Below are 22,275 nucleotides of genomic sequence, written 5' to 3'. Positions count from 1 at the left end.
GTGATGTTTCAGATATACAAATATATATACATAGTGGATTTTTGTAATTTATATATATATATATATATATATATATATATATATATATATATATATATATATATATATATATATATATATATATATATATATATATATATATGTTTTGTATTATATTCTACAATGTTTGTGTCCTAAATTAAACATTTAATAAGTCTAAAAAGTTCACTATTACAGTAGTATTGGCCACTAAAGGAGACCAAACCAATCAGAGCACATTGTTCAGTATGAATGGGAGACCGGGCTTTCTGCTCCGCCGCTCCCAGTCTGTGGAACGCTCTCCCTGACCACCTGAGGGCACCACAGACTGTGGATGCTTTTAAAAAAGGCTTAAAAACTCTTCTTTTTAAAAAAAAGCCTTTTTTTATATTTATGCGTGCTAGTTCTAGCTATTAGGCTGTTCTAGTTTTTATTTTTATTGTATTTTTATTTTTTTAATACCCTGTAGCACTTTGAGGTTGTTTGCTCAAGGTAAAGTGCTTTTTACAAATAAAATGTATTATTATTATTATTAGTAGTAGTACCGTGGCCACTGATTGGCTCAGCCTCAGACAGAATTACTATTGGATTTATTGTTATTTCATCTCTAGAGGGCTGTCATATTTTTGAAAAACATATTTATAAGGTCATTAACAGGTTTTTATTATCATGTCCAAAACCAATTTATGGTGATAAATGAGTTACTTTGTTACTATTGGCTTATGCGATGAACAGTCAATATATGTTTTTTTTTCTTCAAAATTATAGTTTATTAAAAAAAATCATTGTATTGATGATAATAATAAAATGATTTTCCCATACATGTAAGGGAACTTTGACACTTCTGTTGCATGTCTGAAACGCAGCCAGTTCTAGTCTATGGCTAAGCTCTGACGTTGGCCGCCTCTTCTCAGTGGCCAAGTCTTATATAAAAGTATAGTGCTAAACCTGGCAGAGATAGGCTAATTTCAGTGTGACCCGAGGAGGGATTACGTCGTCAATGGGATTGGGATTGAAGAAGGGAAAGGAAGTAAAGGTTGAGAAGTGACAGCATTTAAACACCTAACTATTCATGCCTGTGGAACATAGGGAAAACACAACTTCTATCTTCTGGATGCACTTTATCTGACTGGATCCTTTTTTGAGGGATACACTTCAATACTGGGACAGTCTATCATTGGATAAGTAGTGGATATTTAACTTTAGAGATGGCCATGGCTCTGCTGCAGCCTCGGCAGCAGCAGCAACAACAACAACAACAGAAAAAACAGGTTTTTCTTGATTTTGAGGATGATGACGGGATCATTTATGAGGTGGAGATGGTAGGTTAATAAAACTTGACTTGGTATAACCTGTCCGATACATAATCAGGCTTGAAGTCAGTAGTCTACTAGATACCGGTTGTATTTTAACCTTAATGGATTGTGTTGTCTGTATGATTTATAACATTGTAATTGAAAGAGTGAAAACAAAAATGTTTCCTGGTACTGTATATGCAGTAGCTTACTTCTGTGGTTGATCTCACATTGTTTTTTTATACTAAAATGTCTCATAATTTTTCAGAAAACGTGTTCTTGTACCTCTGGTTTTAAGGTAGCCAGTGCAAGAAAACGACTTAAGAGATCATTAGGTTATATAAACCACATTGTCTAGTAGATTGTAAAAAGGACATCTCGCAAAGTTTCATCATTTATTTTACACGTAGCTTCTGTGGTTGATTTCACATTGTTTTTCGTACTAAAATGCCTCATAATTTTTCGGAAAACGTGTTCTTGTACCTCTGGTTTTAAGGACGCCGGTGCAAGAAAACGTCTTAAGAGACCATACAGTTATACAAACAACATTGTCTAGTAGATTCTAAAATGGACATCTCGCTAAATTCCGTAATTTATTTTACACGTGGCTTTTGTGGTTGATTTCACTAGGGCTGCAACAACTAATCGATTAAAATCGATTATTAAAATAGTTGGCGATTAATTTAGTCATCGATTCGTTGGATCTATGCTATGCGCATGCGCAGAGGCAATTATTATTATTATTACTTTTTAAAAAATTTTTTTATAAACCTTTATTTATAAACTGCAACATGTACAAACAGCTGAGAAACAATAATCAAAATAAGTATGGTGCCAGTATGCTGTTTTTTTCCCAATAAAATACTGGAAAGGATACAAATGTCTCTTTTATCCGATTATTAATCGATTTAATCGAAGTAATAATCGACAGATTAATCGATGATCAAATTAATCGTTAGTTGCAGCCCTAGATTTCACATTGTTTTTTATACTAAAATGCCTTATAATTTTTCGGAAAACGTTCTTCTTGAATCTCTGGTTTTAAGGAAACGTCTTAAGAGACCATACAGTTATATAAACCACGTTGTCTAGTAGATTGTAAAAAGGACATCTCGTTAAGTTCCATCATTTATTGGACGTCGAGTGGATCTAGCATAATAGTGTGAGAGTCCAGTCCATAGTGGATCTAGCATAATAGTGTGAGAGTCCAGTCCATAGTGGATCTAGCATAATAGTGTGAGAGTCCAGTCCATAGTGGATCTAACATAATAGTGTGAGAGTCCAGTCCATAGTGGATCTAACATAATAGTGAGAGTCCAGTCCATAGCGGATCTAACATAATAGTGTGAGAGTCCAGTCCATAGTGGATCTAACATAATAGTGTGAGAGTCCAGTCCATAGTGGATCTAACATAATAGTGTGAGAGTCTAGTCCATAGTGGATCTAACATAATAGTGAGAGTCCAGTCCATAGTGGATCTAACATAATAGTGTGAGAGTCCAGTCCATGGTGGATCTAACATAATAGTGTGAGAGTCCAGTCCATAGTGGATCTAACATAATAGTGTGAGAGTCCAGTCCACAGTGGATCTGGCATAATAGTGACAGTCCAGTCCATAGTGGATCTAACATAATAGTGTGAGAGTCCAGTCCTTAGTGGATCTAACATAATAGTGTGAGAGTCCAGTCCATAGTGGATCTAACATAATATTGTGAGAGTCCAGTCCATAGTGGATCTAACATAATATTGTGAGAGTCCAGTCCATAGTGGATCTAACATAATAGTGAGAGTCCAGTCCATAGTGGATCTAACATAATATTGTGAGAGTCCAGTCCATAGTGGATCTAACATAATATTGTGAGAGTCCAGTCCATAGTGGATCTAGCATAATAGTGAGAGTCCAGTCCATAGTGGATCTAACATAATAGTGAGAGTCCAGTCCATAGTGGATCTAACATAATAGTGTGAGAGTCCAGTCCATAGTGGATCTAACATAATAGTAAGAGTCCAGTCCATAGTGGATCTAACATAATAGTGAGAGTCCAGTCCATAGTGGATCTCGCATAATATTGTGAAAGTCCAGTCCATAGTGGATCTAACATAATAGTGTGAGAGTCCAGTCCATAGTGGATCTAACATAATAGTAAGAGTCCAGTCCATAGTGGATCTAACATAATAGTGAGAGTCCAGTCCATAGTGGATCTCGCATAATATTGTGAAAGTCCAGTCCATAGTGGATCCAACATAATAGTGAGAGTCCAGTCCATAGTGGGGCCAGCAGGAGATTATCTCGAGCAGAGACGGGTCAGCAGCGCAGAGACGTCCCCAACCGATGCACAGGCGAGCGGTCCGCCCCGGATCCCGACTTTGGACAGCCAGCACTTCATCCATGGCCACCAAAACCTGTTCTTGTACTTGTTTTAAGGTAGCTGGTGCAAGAAAACGACTTAAGAGACCATACAGTTACAGTATATAAACAGTAAAGTACCACTGATAGTCACACACACACTAGGTGTGGTGAAATTACTCTCCGCATTTGACCCATCCCCTTGTTTCACCCCCTGGGAGGTGAGGGGAGCAGTGAGCAGCAGCGGTGATTGATTGATTGATTGAATTGATTGGAACTTGTATTAGTAGATTGCACAGTACAGTACATATTCCGTACAATTGACCACTAAAGCAATTCATGTTAATGAATGTCTGCATTAATAAATTACTCACCCACATATTGTCTTTAGGTGCTGGACATCGGTGACAGCCTCACCATCCCAGATGAGTTCACAGAAGAGGAGAAGACCACAGGTCTGTGGTGGAAGCAGCTGTCGGCGGGGGCCATGGCAGGTGCGGTGTCTCGCACGGGGACCGCCCCCCTGGACAGAATGAAGGTCTTTATGCAGGTACGTCACTTGGGATTTTGCACGGTAACCTTAACCTCCTTTTTCGACATCCTGAATAACCACAGTGTTTTTAATGCACAGGTCCACGCCTCCAAGAGCAACAAAATCAACCTGGTCAGTGGTTTCAAGCAGATGGTGAAAGAAGGAGGCGTGGCATCTTTATGGCGAGGAAATGGTACTAATGTCCTCAAGATTGCCCCAGAGACTGCCATTAAATTCATGGCTTATGAGAAGGTACCTCCAATAAACAGACATGGCGATATACCGCACAATACCAGCGGGCCGTATTATCCATGCACTTTTAAACTTGTTATGTTTAAGATTTGTATTTGTCATTGTCACCTGACCAGTACAAGACGTTGCTGTCCAGTGAACCAGGGAAGGTCAAGACCCACGAAAGGTTCATTGCAGGATCGCTGGCTGGAGCAACAGCACAAACAGCCATCTACCCCATGGAGGTAAGCTTTCAACCAAACATACCATAAATGTGTGAATTCACATGAGTCAGTATTAGGAGCTCACTTGTTACAAACCCCGTTTCCATATGAGTTGGGAAATTGTGTTAGATGTAAATATAAACGGAATACAATGATTTGCAAATCCTTTTCAACCCATATTCAGTTGAATATGCTACAAAGACAACATATTTGATGTTCAAACTGATAAAAAAAACGTTTTTTTGCAAATAATAATTAACTTTAGAATTTGATGCCAGCAACACGTGACAAAGAAGTTGGGAAAGGTGGCAATAAATACTGATAAAGTTGAGGAATGCTCATCAAACACTTATTTGGAACATCCCACAGGTGTGCAGGCTAATTGGGAACAGGTGGGTGCCATGATTGGGTATAAAAGTAGATTCCATGAAATGCTCAGTCATTCACAAACAAGGATGGGGCGAGGGTCACCACTTTGTCAACAAATGTGTGAGCAAATTGTTGAACAGTTTAAGAAAAACCTTTCTCAAGCAGCTATTGCAAGGAATTTAGGGATTTCACCATCTACGCTCCGTAATATCATCAAAGGGTTCAGAGAATGTGGAGAAATCACTGCACGTAAGCAGCTAAGCCCGTGACCTTCCATCCCTCAGGCTGTACTGCATCAACAAGCGACATCAGTGTGTAAAGGATATCACCACATGGGCTCAGGAACACTTCAGAAACCCACTGTCAGTAACTACAGTTGGTCGCTACATCTGTAAGTGCAAGTTAAAACTCTCCTATGCACGGCGAAAACCGTTGATCAACAACACCCAGAAACGCCGTCGGCTTCGCTGGGCCTGAGCTCATCTAAGATGGACTGATACAAAGTGGAAAAGTGTTCTGTGGTCTGACGAGTCCACATTTCAAATTGTTTTTGGAAACTGTGGACGTCGTGTCCTCCGGACCAAAGAGGAAAAGAACCATCCGGATTGTTCTCGGCGCAAAGTGTAAAAGGCAGCATGTGTGATGGTATGGGGGTGTATTAGTGCCCAAGACATGGGTAACTTACACATCTGTGAAGGCGCCATTAATGCTGAAAGGTACATACAGCTTTTGGAGCAACATACTGTATGTTGCCATCCAAGCAACGTTACCATGGACACCCCTGCTTATTTCAGCAAGACAATGCCAAGCCACGTGTTACATCAACGTGGCTTCATTGTAAAAGAGTGCGGGTACTAGACTGGCCTGCCTGTAGTCCAGACCTGTCTCCCATTGAAAATGTGTGGCGCATTATGAAGCCTAAAATAGCAGAAGGGAGACCCCCGGACTGTTGAACAACTTAAGCTGTACATCAAGCAAGAATGGGAAAGAATTCCACCTGAGAAGCTTCAAAAATGTGTCTCCTCAGTTCCCAAACCTTTACTGAGTGTTGTTAAAAGGAAAGGCCATGTAACACAGTGGTGAACATGCCCTTTCCCAACTACTTTGGCACGTGTTGCAGCCATGAAATTTTAAGTTAATTATTATTTGCAAAAAAAAAAAAAAGTTTGAGTTTGAACATCAAATATGTTGTCTTTGTAGTGCATTCAACTGAATATGGCTTGAAAAGGATTTGCAAATCATTGTATTCCGTTTATATTTACATCTAACACAATTTCCCAACTCCTATGGAAACAGGGTTTGTACTTACTCTGCTCAATACATGCCCTATGACTCAAAACTAAGTGCTATCAGTGTTTCCCATAAACTGCCAAGATACCTGTGGCGGTGGGGGCGTGGCTATGGGCGTGGTCACCATGACATCGAGTAATTTGCATAATTTACCACAATGATATGATTTTCTCTAAAAAAGCTCAAAAAATGTATACTTACTAATTAATAATAAGTTTTGTTTTAAACGTCCATCCATCCATCCATTTTACAATATAATTACAACACTTTATGTATATATTTATATACAGATTTGAACAATAAGTTATTCACTGAAATATATTTATTAATTGTGGTTCTTACAAAAAATATATCTTATAAAATATAAAAGCTAAAACGTCTCTTAAAGCTCTGCCCCTTTATAGTGCATACTAAATAATTTAACTTTAGCCTACTACTACAACCATATTATTTACCAGCAACATAAAGTAAAACAGAGGCAGAGGTGTCCTGCCACAGTCAGTAACAAATAAACAGAAAACAGTAGTGGTCAAATACAAATAAGGCAACAAGAGAAGTATCCTACACTTCTCTTTTGTAAAGTAAATCTGAACAGCCTATATGGGCATCTACATCAACTATATGATTTGCCTGAGAAGCTGGACAGGACAAAAAAAAAAAAAATCTATTTGTGGCGGACGTAATTCTTTCGTGGTGGGCCGCCACAAATAAATGAATGTGTGGGAAACACTGGCTATGCAGTTCTATTATTTAGAAAATAATTTTCACAGTCAAATTTGATTCCGCAGATTAGAACTTCTTTTTTTTTGCACGCTACATGTATGCTAGCAAAAGCACAGCTAATCGGATAGCCGGAAATAAAACTCAATTGTGGTTCTCAACCTTTTTTTCAGTGATATACCCCCTTTAACAGAGAAAATACTTTAGCGTCTATATCTGATTTATGTCCAAAACAATGCCCATCTGTTGTTGTCTTGTCTGAAACATTTGGAAATTAAAAACATTTTAATTGTATATGAAGAAATAATTGACTTAAATACAAAAAATATTTGTGCACCTCACATAATTATCAACTTAAAGTGCTTAAAGGCCTACTGAAAGCCACTACTAGCGACCACGCAGTCTGATAGTTTATATATCAATGATGAAATCTTAACATTGCAACACATGCCAATACGGCCGGGTTAACTTATAAAGTGACATTTTAAATTTCCCGCTAAACTTCCGGTTGAAAACGTCTATGTATGATGACGTATGCGCGTGACGTCAATCATTGAAACGGAAGTATTCGGACACATTGTATCACAATACAAAAAGCTCTGTTTTCATCGCAAAATTCCACAGTATTCTGGACATCTGTGTTGGTGAATCTTTTGCAATTTGTTTAATGAACAATGAAGACTGCAAAGAAGAAAGCTGTAGGTGGGATCGGTGTATTAGCGGCTGGCTGCAGCAACACAACCAGGAGGACTTAGTTGGATAGCAGACGCGCTATCCGACGCTAGCCACCGACCGCATCGATGATCGGGTGAAGTCCTTCGTCGCGCCGTCGATCGCTGGAACGCAGGTGAGCACGGGTGTTGATGAGCAGATGAGGGCTGGCGTAGGTGGAGCGCTAATGTTTTTATCATAGCTCTGATGAGGTCCCGTAGCTAAGTTACCTTCAATGGTGTCGTTAGCAACAGTACAGCATTAACCGTGTAGTTACAGGTTCAGAGTTTGGTTCGGTGTCTCCTGATAGTAGTATTGTTGATCTGCTGTCTATCCTTCCAGTCAGGGCCTTATTTCTTTTGTTTCTATCTGCAGTTAAGCCCGATGCTATCACATTAGCGCCGTAGCTAAAGTGCTTCGCCGATGTATTGTCGTGGAGATAAGTCACTGTGAATGTCCATTTCGCGTTCTCGACTCTCATTTTCAAGAGGATATAGTATCCGAGGTGGTTTAAAATACAAATCCGTGATCCACAATAGAAAAAGGAGAATGTGTGGAATCCAATGAGCCCTTGTACCTAAGTTACGGTCAGAGCGAAAAAAGATACGTCCTGCACTGCACTCTAGTCCTTCACTCTCACGTTCCTCATCCACGAATCTTTTATCCTCGCTCAAATTAATGGGGTAATCGTCGCTTTCTCGGTCCGAATCGCTCTCGCTGCTGGTGTAAACAATGGGGAAATGTGAGGAGCCTTTCAACCTGTGACATCACGCTACTTCCGGTACAGGCAAGGCTTTTTTTTATCGGCGACCAAAAGTTGCGAACTTTATCGTCGATGTTCTCTACTAAATCCTTTCAGCAAAAATATGGCAATATCGCAAAATGATCAAGTATGACACATAGAATGGATCTGCTATTCCTGTTTAAATAAATAAAAATCCTTTCAGTAGGCCTTTAAATTAACCTAAAATATTACTTATTTTATCTTTATGGAAAATATTGGACACAATGTGTTGCCAAGCTTATGAGATGTAATGCATGTGACTGCACTGTGACACTATTGGTTCATTTTTTTAATGTTTTTTTATTTATTTTTTATAAATGGCTGTGATGATAATGTCAATGAGGGATTTCTAATCACTGCTATGTTGGAATTCTTATTATTGATACTGTTGTTGGCAATCATTTTGTTTGACTACTTTTAGATTGTTTGTATGTCCTCTCAATTGCTCTGTTGGTTGCTATTCTGCATGTTGCTGGTTTTGGAATTGTATTATTATGGTATTATTGTGTATTATTTTGTTGGATTGATTAATATTAAAAAATAAAAACAAAACACTTTATAAATGCTATTATATTTCATTTCTGAAGTACCCGCTGGTGCAGGAGTATCCCTATGTGAGAGCAATTGATGAGTGGAGTTTCTTTCTTCTAACAAACATCTTTGCTGATTTAGGTGATGAAGACCAGGTTAACCCTGAGGAAGACGGGACAATACTCAGGAATGTTTGACTGTGCCAAGAAAATCCTGAAAAAGGAAGGAGTGAAGGCGTTCTACAAGGGCTATGTTCCTAATATCCTGGGCATCATTCCATATGCTGGCATAGATCTGGCTGTGTATGAGGTGTGGCACACGCACATGTTTGTTTTCATCAACTGTTATGTTATATATGCCACATCTCTCTAATCCACCACAGAGCTTGAAGAACCTCTGGTTGTCCCGCTATGCCAAAGACACAGCCAACCCCGGTCTGCTGGTTCTGCTGGGCTGTGGTACCATCTCTAGTACTTGTGGCCAGCTATCCAGTTATCCCTGGCCCTGATCCGCACCAGGATGCAGGCACAAGGTACAGACCTCTAGACATGAGCTGATATTCCACAAGTCAATTAATCGAACGATAAATCGCTAACTTTTCCCGCCTCGATGAATCGTAAAGTGCATGTGTGTTTACGGGCTGCAAGAGCGGTACAAATAATAACTGTTGTAAAACTCCCGACAGTTAGTAGTACCGTATTAGATTAAAATGATCGAAAAACTGTGTTTGATAAACCAGTCGTGAAATTTCCTCGCTCCTAAATATTCCAAAGCTTTATTATAAGAAAAGTGAAGAGTTTGGGAACAACAGCAAGTCAGCCACCAAGTGGTAGGCCACGTAAACTGACAGAGAGGTCAGCACAGTGCAAAGACTTTCTGCACAGTCTGTTGCTACAGAGCTCCAAACTTCACGTGACCTTCCAATTAGCCCACGTACAGTACGCAGAGAGCTTCATCAATCAATCAATCAATGTTTATTTATATAGCCCTAAATCACAAGTGTCTTAAAGGGCTGTACAAGCCACAACGACATCCTCGGTACAGAGCCCACATACGGGCAAGGAAAACTCACCCCAGTGGGACGTCAATGTGAATGACTATGAGAAACCTTGGAGAGGACCGCATATGTGGGAAACACCCCCCCCCCCCCCCCCCCCCCCCGGAATGGGTTTCCATGGCCGAGCAGCTGTATCTAAGCCATACATCACCAAGTTCATTGCAAAGCGTGGGATGCAGTGGTGTAAAGCACGTCGCCACTGGACTCTAGAGCAGTGGAGACGCCTTCTCTGGAGTGATGACTCACGCTTTTCCATCCGGCAATCTGATGGACCAGTCTGGGTTTGGAAGTTGCCAGGAGATGGAGGAAGGCTGATGGCGCTCGCCTCCTTCCGATGGCCATCCAGCCAAAACCAAACATTGAACGTCAAAGCTTTTTAGCCAGGGTTAAAGTAGACAAGTGTGTGAACAAAATGAGATGTTAAGCTCTGTGAAAGTATGGCCGAGCTACAAGAGGAGGTAATCTTGTCGTATTTACCTTTTGTCTCAGAGCAATCCTCCATTAAAATGGTATGTACCCATTAAATCATTTTTTTGTTTGTTTGCCAATAGCGTTGCCATGGTAACACGAAACGTTCCCAACTTAAAGTACCCCAATCGGCGCGAACGAGACCTTTCTGACGGTATAACATATGTGGGGGGTTCGTTGGCCGGTTTGTATCGTATTAAGCGTAAGAGAAACGTGCGGGACTATAATAATAAAAGTTTAAGTATGAGCAATAATAATATGGGCTGCTTGCATTGCAGCAGGCCCATAATAAAAGTTGAAGTGTGAGCAATAATAATATGGGCTGCTTGCATTGCAGCAGGCCCATAATAAAAGTTGAAGTGTGAGCAATAATAATATGGGCTGCTTGCATTGCAGCAGGCCCATAATAAAAGTTGAAGTGTGAGCAATAATAATATGGGCTGCTTGCATTGCAGCAGGCCCATAATAAAAGTTGAAGTGTGAGCAATAATAATATGGGCTGCTTGCATTGCAGCAGGCCCATAATAAAAGTTGAAGTGTGAGCAATAATAATATGGGCTGCTTGCATTGCAGCAGGCCCATAATAAAAGTTGAAGTGTGAGCAAAAATAATATGGGCTGTTTGCAGCATGTGAATGGGAGCTGGCATTGCAGCAATTATTTATTACTTACATTTCTTTTTACACATATCTTAAAATATCTTTTAATATTAGTTTTAGTCATGTCATTGCTGGCTTTACGAGCAGAGGAGCATGTTCGGCAGCGCACGCACACAGAGTACTTACAAGCAGACACAGTGTGTAGACAGAAAAGGGAGAATGGATGCATTTTGGCTTAAAAAGTAAAGGGGAAGTTATAACACTGAAACGCCCTCAGGAAGAGGTGCTTTAAGACATGGCTAGCTAGCTAGCGGCTAACATCTATCCGCAATGTTTTACCAACTTCTAAATCACTAACCCTGGTCTCCATGGCGACAAATAAAGTACGTTTCTTACAAGTAACATTATCACTGCAGGACGAGCAATAGTTAAACATGCTTCACTACACACCGTAGCACACCGGCGTCGAAATGTAACCATTGGTGGATCTACACCTGACATCCACTGTAATGATATCAAGTACAGGCACGTATCGAGTCGATACTACTATGATTACATCGACAATATATTCTTTCGTTTTTTTAAAATGTATATTATGTTTAGAAACTAAGGAAATATGTCCCTGGACACATGAGGACTTTGAATATGACCAATGTATGATCCTGTAACTACTTGGTATCGAATCAATACCAATACCCAAATTTGTGGTATCATCCAAAACTAATGTAAAGTATCAAAGAAGAGAAGAATAAGTGATTATTACATTTTAACAGAAGTGTAGATAGAACATGTTGAAACAGAAAGTAAGCAGATATTAACAGTAAATGAACAAGTAGATTAATAATTCATTTTCTACCACTTGTCCTTAATAATGTTGACAAAAAAACAGCATGATAAATGACACAATATGTTACTGCATATGTCAGCAGACTAATTAAGAGTCTTTGTTTGTTCACTTACTACTAAAAGACAAGTTGTCTGGTATGTTCACTATTTTATTTAAGGACTAAATTACAATAATAAACATATGTTTAATGTACCCTAAGATTTTTTGTTAAAATAAAGCCAATAATGCTATTTTTTTGTGGTCCCCTTTATTTAGAAAAGCACCAAAAAGTATTGGTATCGGGACAACACTACCATGCACTAATTAGACAAAAGCATACGCATTAATTAAGTACCTTTTGAGATAAACAGAACAGGTGAGCCAGAACATGTTCTCTGTGCAGTTGCTGCTATTTGGTGGACCAAACAATGTTTCCTTCCACGTTCACGTCCTACTTTGGTATGCAGTGTTTGACGTACAATGGTCATCACACCGTATGTATCTCTCCCCTTGCAGCTTCTCTGGAAGGTGCGGAGCAGCTGCACATGAAGCAGATGGTGAAAAGGATTCTAGAGAAGGAAGGGTTCTTTGGACTTTACCGTGGCATCTTGCCCAATTTCATGAAGGTGCTGCCAGCGGTCAGCATCAGCTACGTGGTGTATGAATACATGCGGTCCGGCCTGGGCATACAGAAGTAGGAGCAACCATGCGGTATGTTGTTGTTCTCACACTAAAGCATGCACACATGGACTATCTACAGTAAAACGAGTAGAAGAAGTGCACATACAGTAATGTCACCTACTGTATATTTGGATTTTACTGCAAATATTGGAGATATTGCAAATGAGGCAAAAGTTTACCAGCTCTTGATTGAGACAAAAAAAATAAGAAAACAAGTTCATTGAAGTTTTGAGTTGAACTTAGCAATTAGCACAGCTCACGTTTACTTTCATTGACATCAATGTAGCTTTTTATTGATTGTGTACACAAGTCTCCATTAGGGTCCTATTTTGTCACAAAAAAATACTAAATAACTTTTAAATACCAAAGCAAGCCATGACCTGACAAAGCCATATTGTTGAAAATACAGTCGTGGTCAAAAGTGTACATACACTTGTAAAGAACATCATGTCATGGCTGTGTTGAGTTTCCAATCATTTCTACAACTCTTATTTTTTTGTGATGTAGTGATTGGAGCACATACTTGTTGGTCACAAAAAACATTCATGAAGTTTGCTTCTTTTATGAATTTATTATGGGTCTACTGACAATGTGAGCAAATGTGCTGGGTCAAAAGTATACATACAGAAATGTTAATGTTTGCTTACATGTCCCTTGGCAAGTTTCACTGCAATAAGGCACTTTTGGTAGCCATCCACAAGCTTCTGCTGGAATTTTTGACCACTCCTCTTGACAAAATTGGTGCAGTTCAGCTAAATTTGTTGGTTTTTTTGACATGGACTTGTTTCTTCAGCATTGTCCGCACGTTTAAGTCAGGACTTTGGGAAGGCCATTCTAAAACCTTCATTCTGATTTAGCCATTCCTTTACCACTTTTGACGTGTGTTTGGGGTCATTGTCCTGTTGGAGCACCCAACTGCGCCCAAGTCCAGAAGCGACACCTTAAGGCTCGTCTAAAAGTTGTGGCTGATCACATGGACAAAGATAAGACCTTCTAGAGGAAGGTTTTGTGGTCAGATGAAACAAAAATGTAACTGTTTGGCCACAATGCCCAGCAATATGTTTGGAGGAGAAAAGGTGAGGCCTTTAATCCCAGGAACACCACGCCTACCGTCAAGCATGGTGGTGGTAGTATTATGCTCTGGGCCTGTTTTGCTGCCAATGGAACTGGTGCTTTACAGAGAGTAAATGGGACAATGAAAAAGGAGGATTACCTCCAAATTCTTCAGGACAAGCTAAAATCATCAGCCCGGAGGTTGGGTCTTGGGCGCAGTTGGGTGTTCCAACAGGACAATGACCCCAAACACACCTCAAAAGTGGTAAAGGAATGGCTAAATCAGGCTACAATGAAGGTTTTAGAATGGCCTTCCCAAAGTCCTGACTTAAACGTGTGGACAATGCTCTGCAAAATTGTCAGTGTTCAAAAACAAGGAAAAAACAAATACAAAATGAGGGGTATTTTATTTGAACTAAGCAAAATTATCTGCCAATAGAACAAGAAAATTCGGCTTGTCAAGACTTTCCAAAACAAGCAAAATTAGCTAACCTCAATGAACCCAAAAATACCTTTAAAATAAGTATTTTCTCACTAATAACAAGTGCACTTTTCTTGATAAAAAAAAAAACCCAAAACCTTTTTGCTCAATATGTTAAAATATTCTTAAATTAAGTAAATGTAGTGCCATTATCTTGACATAATGATATGCGCTCTGCATCATCATTATTTTTTTCATGCTTGAAGTAAGAAATGATTACTTTAAAAAAGCAGTTTTATACTTGTGAGTGTTGATGACACAGCTTTGCAACAGTTGATATTCTAGTTTCAAGCATGTTTGACTCAATATACACTACTGTTCAAAAGTTTGGGGTCACATGTAAATGTCCTTATTTTTGAAGGAAAAGCACTGTACTTTTCAATGAAGATAACTTTAAACTAGTCTTAACTTTAAAGAAATACACTCTATACATTGCTAATGTGGTAAATGACTATTCTAGCTGCAAATGTCTGCTTTTTGGTGCAATATCTACATAGGTGTATAGAGGCCCATTTCCAGCAACTATCACTCCAGTGTTCTAATGGTACAATGTGTTTGCTCATTGGCTCAGAAGGCTAATTGATGATTAGAAAACCCTTGTGCAATCATGTTCACACATCTGAAAACAGTTTAGCTCGTTACAGAAGCTACAAAACTGACCTTCCTTTGAGCAGATTGACTTTCTGGAGCATCACATTTGTGGGCTCAATTAAACGCTCAAAATGGCCAGAAAAAGAGAACTTTCATCTGAAACTCGACAGTCTATTCTTGTTCTTAGAAATGAAGGCTATTCCACTAAATTGTTTGGGTGACCCCAAACTTTTGAACGGTAGTGTAGGTCATCAAATCTCAGCAACAAGCTGTAATATCTTACTGAGGTCATTCAGGACCAAAACCCTTAAAACAAGTAAAACACTCTAACATAAAATCTGCTTAGTGAGAAGAATTATCTTATCAGACAGAAAATAAGCAAATAGCATGCTTATTTGAGATATTTCATCTTACTTAGATTTCAGTTTTTGCAGTGTGCTGAAGAAACAAGTCCATGTCAGAAAAAAAAAATTTTTTTTTAGCTGAACTGCACCAATTTTGTCAAGAGGAGTGGTCAAAAATTCCAGCAGAAGCTTGTGGATGGCTACCAAAAGTGCCTTATTGCAGTGAAACTTGCCAAGGGACATGTAAGCAAATATTAACATTGCTGTATGTATACTTTTGACCCTCACATTTTCAGTAGACCCATAATAAATTCCTAAAAGAAGCAAACTTCATGAATGTTTTCTGAGACCAACAAGTATGTGCTCCAATCACTACATCACAAAAAAATAAGAGTTGTAGAAATGATTGGAAACTCAAGACAGCCATGACATGATGTTCTTTACAAGTGACTACGACTGTATATATTTTTTTGTTTATTTTGCTGCTTTTTTTGTTTTTAAACAATACCAAAGTAGTTTCCAGTCCCCAAAAAATGTGGTGCCATTTTTGCACCTTGCAAGTCATCTTTTCAAAGTGCACACATTTGTTGGTCACAGTTACAAACAAACCCACCTTTCAATGAAGCTGCTGAATGTAGAGTCATGTGCCTTATGGTTGCCTTTTTCCCTTATTTAGATGTTGGTGTTTACATTAATAAAGACCATTCAGTACGAACGTTCCTTTGAGTGCATTTCCTTATGACAAGTGATTAATTGTTAGGACGAAAACCACACTGTTCCTCCTGAATCCGAGGTTCGACTATCCGGCGTAGCCTCCTCTCCAGCACACCTGAATAGACCTTACCGGGAAGGCTGAGGAGTGTGATCCCACGGTAGTTAGAACACACCCTCCGGTTCCCCTTCTTAAAGAGAGGAACCACCACCCCGGTCTGCCAATCCAGAGGTACCGCCCCCGATGTCCACGCAATGTTGCAGAGTCTTGTCAACCAAGACAGCCTCACAGCATCCAGAGCCTTAAGGAACTCCGGGCGGATCTCATCCACCCCCGGGGCCTTGCCACCGAGGAGCTTTTTAACTACCTCGGCAACCTCAGCCCCAGAAATGGGAGAGCCCACCACAGATTCCCCAGACACTGCTTCCTCATAGGAAGACGTGCTGGTAGGATTGAGGAGGTCTTCGAAGTATTCCCTCCACCGATCCACAACATCCGCTGGTCGTGGAACTGTGGACCAGCTCTATACTCTCGGCAGGGTCCTTGAGGGTGTATGGGAGTTTGCCCAACCAGTCTACATGTGCTTTGTGGACTTGGAGAAGGCATTCGACCGTGTCCCCTAGGAAGTCCTGTGGGGAGTGCTCAGAGAGTATGGGGTATGGGACTGTCTGATTGTGGCGGTCCGCTCCCTGTATGATCAGTGTCAGAGCTTGGTCCTCATTGCCGGCAGTAAGTCGGACACGTTTCCAGTGAGGGTTGGACTCCGCCAAGGCTGCCCTTGGTCACCCATTCTGTTCATAACTTTTATGGACAGAATTTCTAGGCGCGGTCAGGGCGTTGAGGGGATCCGGTTTGGTGGCTGCAGGATTAGGTCTCTGCTTTTTGCAGATGATGTGGTCCTGATGGCTTCATCCGGCCAGGATCTTCAGCTCTCACTGGATCGGTTCGCAGCCGAGTGTGAAGCGACCGGGATGGGAATCAGCACCTCCAAGTCCGAGTCCATGGTTCTCGCCCGGAAAAATGGTGGAGTGCCATCTCCAGGTTGGGGAGGAGACCCTGTCCCATTGGAGGAGTTCAAGTACCTCGGGGTCTTGTTCACGAGTGAGGGAAGAGTGGATGGTGAGATCGACAGGCGGATCGGTGCGACGTCTTCAGTAATGCGGACGCTGTATCGATCTGTTGTGGTGAAGGAGCTGAGCCGGAAGGCAAAGCTCTCAATTTACCGGTCGATCTACGTTCCCATCCTCACCTATGGTCATGAGCTTTGGGTTATGACGGAAAGGACAAGATCACGGGTACAAGCGGCCCAAATGAGTTTCCTCCGTTGGGTGGCGGGTCTCTCCCTTAGAGATAGGGTGAGAAGCTCTGTCATCCGGGGGGAGCACAACGTAAAGCCGCTGCTCCGCCACATGGAGAGGAGCCAGATGAGGTGGTTCGGGTATCTGGTCAGGATGCCACCCGAACGTCTCCCTAGGGAACTAGGGAAGTGTTTAGGGCACGTAAGACCGGTAGGAAGACCCAGGACACGTTGGGAAGACTATGTCTCCCGGCTGGCCTAGAAACGCCTCGGGATCCCCCGGGAGGAGCTGGACGAAGTGGCTGGGGAGAGGGAAGTTTGGGCTTCCCTGCTTAGGCTGCTGCCCCCGCGACCCGACCTCGGATAAGCGGAAGAAGATGGATGGATGGACGTAAGCATGCTATACTACTGTATTTTAATGTTGGTCTTTACGGTGGTACTTGGAGAGACAAGTTTTTTCTGAGGTGGTACTTGGTGAAAAAGTTTGAGAACCACTACTCTAGAGTCGCAGGTAAGACAGTTTACAAGCCCTCATGATGTACGCTACAATCTAACGGCGCACTTCAAGAGGATTTAATTACAGATTACTCCACTTTCTCCCTTACGTAATGTGCTTTGCCTCCTCAGCGTCATTGCTGCTGAACAGTCTTATCTGGCACTATGAACAACAGTGGTTAGAGTGTCCGCCCTGAGATCGGTAGGTCGTGAGTTCAATCAATCAATTAATCAATGTTTATTTATATAGCCCTAAATCCCAAGTGTCTCAAAGGGCTGCACAAGCCACAACGACATCCTTGGTTCAGCGCCCAGATAAGGGCAAGGAAAAACTCACAACCCAGTGGGACGTCAATGAGAATGACTATGAGAAACCTTGGAGAGGACCGCAGGTGTGGGTGACCCCACCCCCTCTAGGGGAGACCGGATGCAATGGACGTCGAGTGGGTCTAGCATAATATTGTGAAAGTCCAGTCCATAGTGAATCTAACATAATAGTGAGTCCAGTCCATAGTGGATCTAACATAATAGTGAGAGAGTCCAGTCCATAGTGGATCTAACATAATATTGAGAGAGTCCAGTCCATAGTGGATCTAACATAATAGTTTGAGAGTCCAGTCCATAGTGGATCTAACATAATAGTTTGAGAGTCCAGTCCATAGTGGATCTAACATAATATTGAGAGAGTCCAGTCCATAGTGGATCTAACATAATAGTGTGAGAGTCCAGTCCATAGTGGATCTAACATAATATTGAGAGAGTCCAGTCCATAGTGGATCTAACATAATAGTGTGAGAGTCCAGTCCATAGTGGATCTAACATAATATTGAGAGAGTCCAGTCCATAGTGGTTCTAACATAATAGTGTGAGAGTCCAGTCCATAGTGGATCTAACATAATAGTGAGAGAGTCCAGTCCATAGTGGATCTAACATAATAGTGTGAGTCCAGTCCATATTGGATCTAACATAATAGTGAGAGAGTCCAGTCCATAGTGGATCTAACATAATAGTGAGAGAGTCCAGTCCATAGTGGATCTAACATAATAGTGTGAGAGTCCAGTCCATAGTGGATCTAACATAATAGTGAGAGAGTCCAGTCCATAGTGGATCTAACATAATATTGTGAGAGTCCAGTCCATAGTGGATCTAACATAATAGTGAGAGTCCAGTCCATAGTGGATCTAACATAATAGTGAGAGTCCAGTCCATAGTGGATCTAACATAATAGTGTGAGTCCAGTCCATATTGGATCTAACATAATAGTGAGAGAGTCCAGTCCATAGTGGATCTAACATAATAGTGAGAGAGTCCAGTCCATAGTGGATCTAACATAATATTGAGAGAGTCCAGTCCATAGTGGATCTAACATAATAGTTTGAGAGTCCAGTCCATAGTGGATCTAACATAATAGTTTGAGAGTCCAGTCCATAGTGGATCTAACATAATATTGAGAGAGTCCAGTCCATAGTGGATCTAACATAATAGTGTGAGAGTCCAGTCCATAGTGGATCTAACATAATATTGAGAGAGTCCAGTCCATAGTGGTTCTAACATAATAGTGTGAGAGTCCAGTCCATAGTGGATCTAACATAATAGTGAGAGAGTCCAGTCCATAGTGGATCTAACATAATAGTGTGAGTCCAGTCCATATTGGATCTAACATAATAGTGAGAGAGTCCAGTCCATAGTGGATCTAACATAATAGTGAGAGAGTCCAGTCCATAGTGGATCTAACATAATAGTGTGAGAGTCCAGTCCATAGTGGATCTAACATAATAGTGAGAGAGTCCAGTCCATAGTGGATCTAACATAATATTGTGAGAGTCCAGTCCATAGTGGATCTAACATAATAGTGAGAGTCCAGTCCATAGTGGATCTAACATAATAGTGAGAGTCCAGTCCATAGTGGATCTAACATAATAGTGTGAGTCCAGTCCATATTGGATCTAACATAATAGTGAGAGAGTCCAGTCCATAGTGGATCTAACATAATAGTGAGAGAGTCCAGTCCATAGTGGATCTAACATAATATTGAGAGTTCATACCAAAGGCTATAAAAATGGGAGCCATTACCTCCCTGCTTGGCACTCCGCATCAAGGGATTGAATTGGGGGGTTAAATCACCAGAAATGATTCCCGGGCGTGGCCACCGCTGCTGCCCACTGCTCCCCTCCCTCACCTCCCAGGGGGTGATCAAGGGTGATGGGTCAAATGCAGAGAATAATTTCACCACACCTAGTGTGTGTGTGACAATCATTGGTACTTTAACTTAACATTGGCGCGGTGAGTGGCATGTGGTCAGGGAAGGCGGTCTCACCTGTCATGGGGGGGGGGGGGGGGGGGACTTAAATATTTTACAATTTTCTGTAAGATTCCAGACGTTTTCAGCATTTTTCAAATTCCTGAATTTGCACATTTGCCGGTCAAATAAAGAGCCGAAAACTCTGAGATGAGGCTGCACGAGCCATTTTACCGCCTTGAGTGCACAATCCTCCATAACCTGGCGTGTCATTAATGGAAGTAGGACATCAGTATTCTCGTCAATGGGACAATAAACTGCAAGGTTAGTGCGTCTGCCTCACAATATGAAGGTTCTGGGTTCAATCCCGGGCTCGGGAGTCTTTCTGTGAAGAGTTTGCATGTTCTCCCCATGACTGCGTGGGTTCCCTCCGGGTACTCAGGCTTCCTCCCACCTCTGAAGACATGCACCTGGGGATAGGCCCCTCCCACCTCCAAAGACATGCACCTGGGGATAGGCCCCTCCCACCTCCAAAGACATGCACCTGGGGATAGGCCCCTCCCACCTTCAAAGACATGCACCTGGGGATAGGTTGATTGGCAACACTAAATTGGCCCTAGAGTGTGAATGTTGTCCATCTGTGTTGGCCCTGTGATGAGGTGGCGACTTGTCCAGGGTGTATCTCGCCTTCCGCCCGAATGAAGTCGAGATAGGCTCCAGCAACCCCGAACGGGACAAGCGGTAGAAAATGGATGGATGGCTGGCAGTGTATTTGAGCTGACAGGTGCTTGTCGCTGCCATCTTTCTACAAAAAGGCAAAACGGCTGAAATGTTTTTAATAGTAAAAAAAAAAAAAAACAGCTAAGTGGACTTTTACTACAACCAAGGTTTTCCTGAAGAAAATTAGGCACATGGACTTTTTTTTTTACATGTAGTGTAGTAAAAAACGAGACCGCAAGTGTTTTTTTTCTCAATTTACATGTTTAATGAGTTATCCTCTCTTCTATTTCTTGTTATCCATTGAAGTGTATTTCTGGTCCCGTCACACCCTCCCCGGGCAGGAGGGCGACCGGGCAGTGCGGCTGGATCGAAAGAGACGTCAGAGACGCTTTGCTGGACAAAAAGTTGCTTTATTACAAGCGAGTGTCATTAAGCAGGTCTGCAGTACCTGGAGGAGCTCAGGTCAAAAATGAAGGACTCCTAACCTGGAGAGGCTGAACCACGGTCTTGTATTCCTTCTTCCTGCGGCTGGGTGTGTGTTAGTTCTGAAGAACACAACCTGACCATTTAAGTCAAAGTACCAATGATAGTCACACACACACACACACACACACTAGGTGTGGTGGAATTTGTCCTCTGCATTCGACCCATCCCCTTGTTCACCCCCTGGGAGGTGAAGGGAGCAGTGAGCAGCAGCGGCTGTGCCCGGGAATCATTTTTGGTGATTTAACCCCCAATTCCAACCCATTGATGCTGAGTGCCAAGCAGGGAGGTAATGGCTCCCATTTTTATAGTCTTTGGTAAGACTCGGCCGGGGTTTGAACTCACAACCTACCGATCTCAGAGCGGACACTCTAACCACTAGGCCACTGAGTAGGTTGTTCATGTGAAAGTGTCTTCAAAACAACTCATAACTTAAATGCTGGCTTTGAGCTGGACAGGTAGTCTCTTCTCAAGGATAGGGCTATCACTTTTGCATTCCGAAGTCCCAATTAGAGCCTCTTTTCCTTTACTTAAATACCGTAGATCAAATATATTCACCCCAGTAATATCATCAACACTTACCTGACTGGATGAAGTCATTGGGCTCAAATACTAGTGTGGCCTCAATAGCCCTGCTGTAGTGTGTAGCATGCTGGGAATTATCTGTGCATGGGATGGAGGAATGCACAGTGCAGGGTTGAAATTCTACTGAATTTGCATGAAATCAGGTTGTTTCAGCTAATAATCATGCTGCAAGATCTAGCATGTTGCATTCAATGTTTATTCCCATGGAAAGTTTCCAACTTTGAATATTCCCCGGAATTTTGCAACCCTATACACAACACTGAACGGAGAAAAATAACTCCTGTTCAATTGTTCTGTTACAACTAAAAGATGTAAACTCTTGTTGTTTAAGTGTGTTGTACATATTGCTTGTCATTTAATTAACATTATTCCATGTGTGTTTGTCGCCATCATGTGGTCAGGGCAGTTACTACATATTTGAGAAGTGTGTATTTTGAATCAGACTTTATTAACCGGAAGTTGCATAAGCCAAGCAGAGAAATCTACAGTGCCAGCAGTACTTTATGGTGGTTCTTATCGAAGAAATACTGCATATATCTTTTATTTAAGGTTGCACCGCCGTTTCACTGTGCCATTAGGGGTGCATGTCTGAT

At 41.4% G+C, this 22,275-nt stretch overlaps 1 protein-coding gene across 1 annotated transcript in view; it reads left to right on the top strand.

The window, feature by feature from the left end:
- LOC133635400 (mitochondrial adenyl nucleotide antiporter SLC25A24-like) overlaps window positions 1–13,164 on the top strand; it is a 45,253-nt gene extending 32,089 nt beyond the window's left edge. Inside the window, 7 exon segments of the mRNA XM_062028570.1 lie at window positions 4,052–4,210; window positions 4,292–4,444; window positions 4,561–4,668; window positions 9,194–9,361; window positions 9,435–9,549; window positions 9,552–9,584; window positions 12,518–13,164. Coding sequence (XP_061884554.1) covers window positions 4,052–4,210; window positions 4,292–4,444; window positions 4,561–4,668; window positions 9,194–9,361; window positions 9,435–9,549; window positions 9,552–9,584; window positions 12,518–12,699 — 918 coding nt within the window. The 3' untranslated portion in view covers window positions 12,700–13,164.
- Window positions 13,165–22,275: the final 9,111 nt, after the last annotated feature.

This window comes from Entelurus aequoreus, linkage group LG19 (assembly GCF_033978785.1).
Source record: "Entelurus aequoreus isolate RoL-2023_Sb linkage group LG19, RoL_Eaeq_v1.1, whole genome shotgun sequence".
NCBI lineage: Eukaryota > Metazoa > Chordata > Actinopteri > Syngnathiformes > Syngnathidae > Entelurus > Entelurus aequoreus.
The sequence above is the reverse complement of the archived record's forward strand: the minus strand, read 5'-3'. Positions and strand labels throughout refer to the sequence as shown.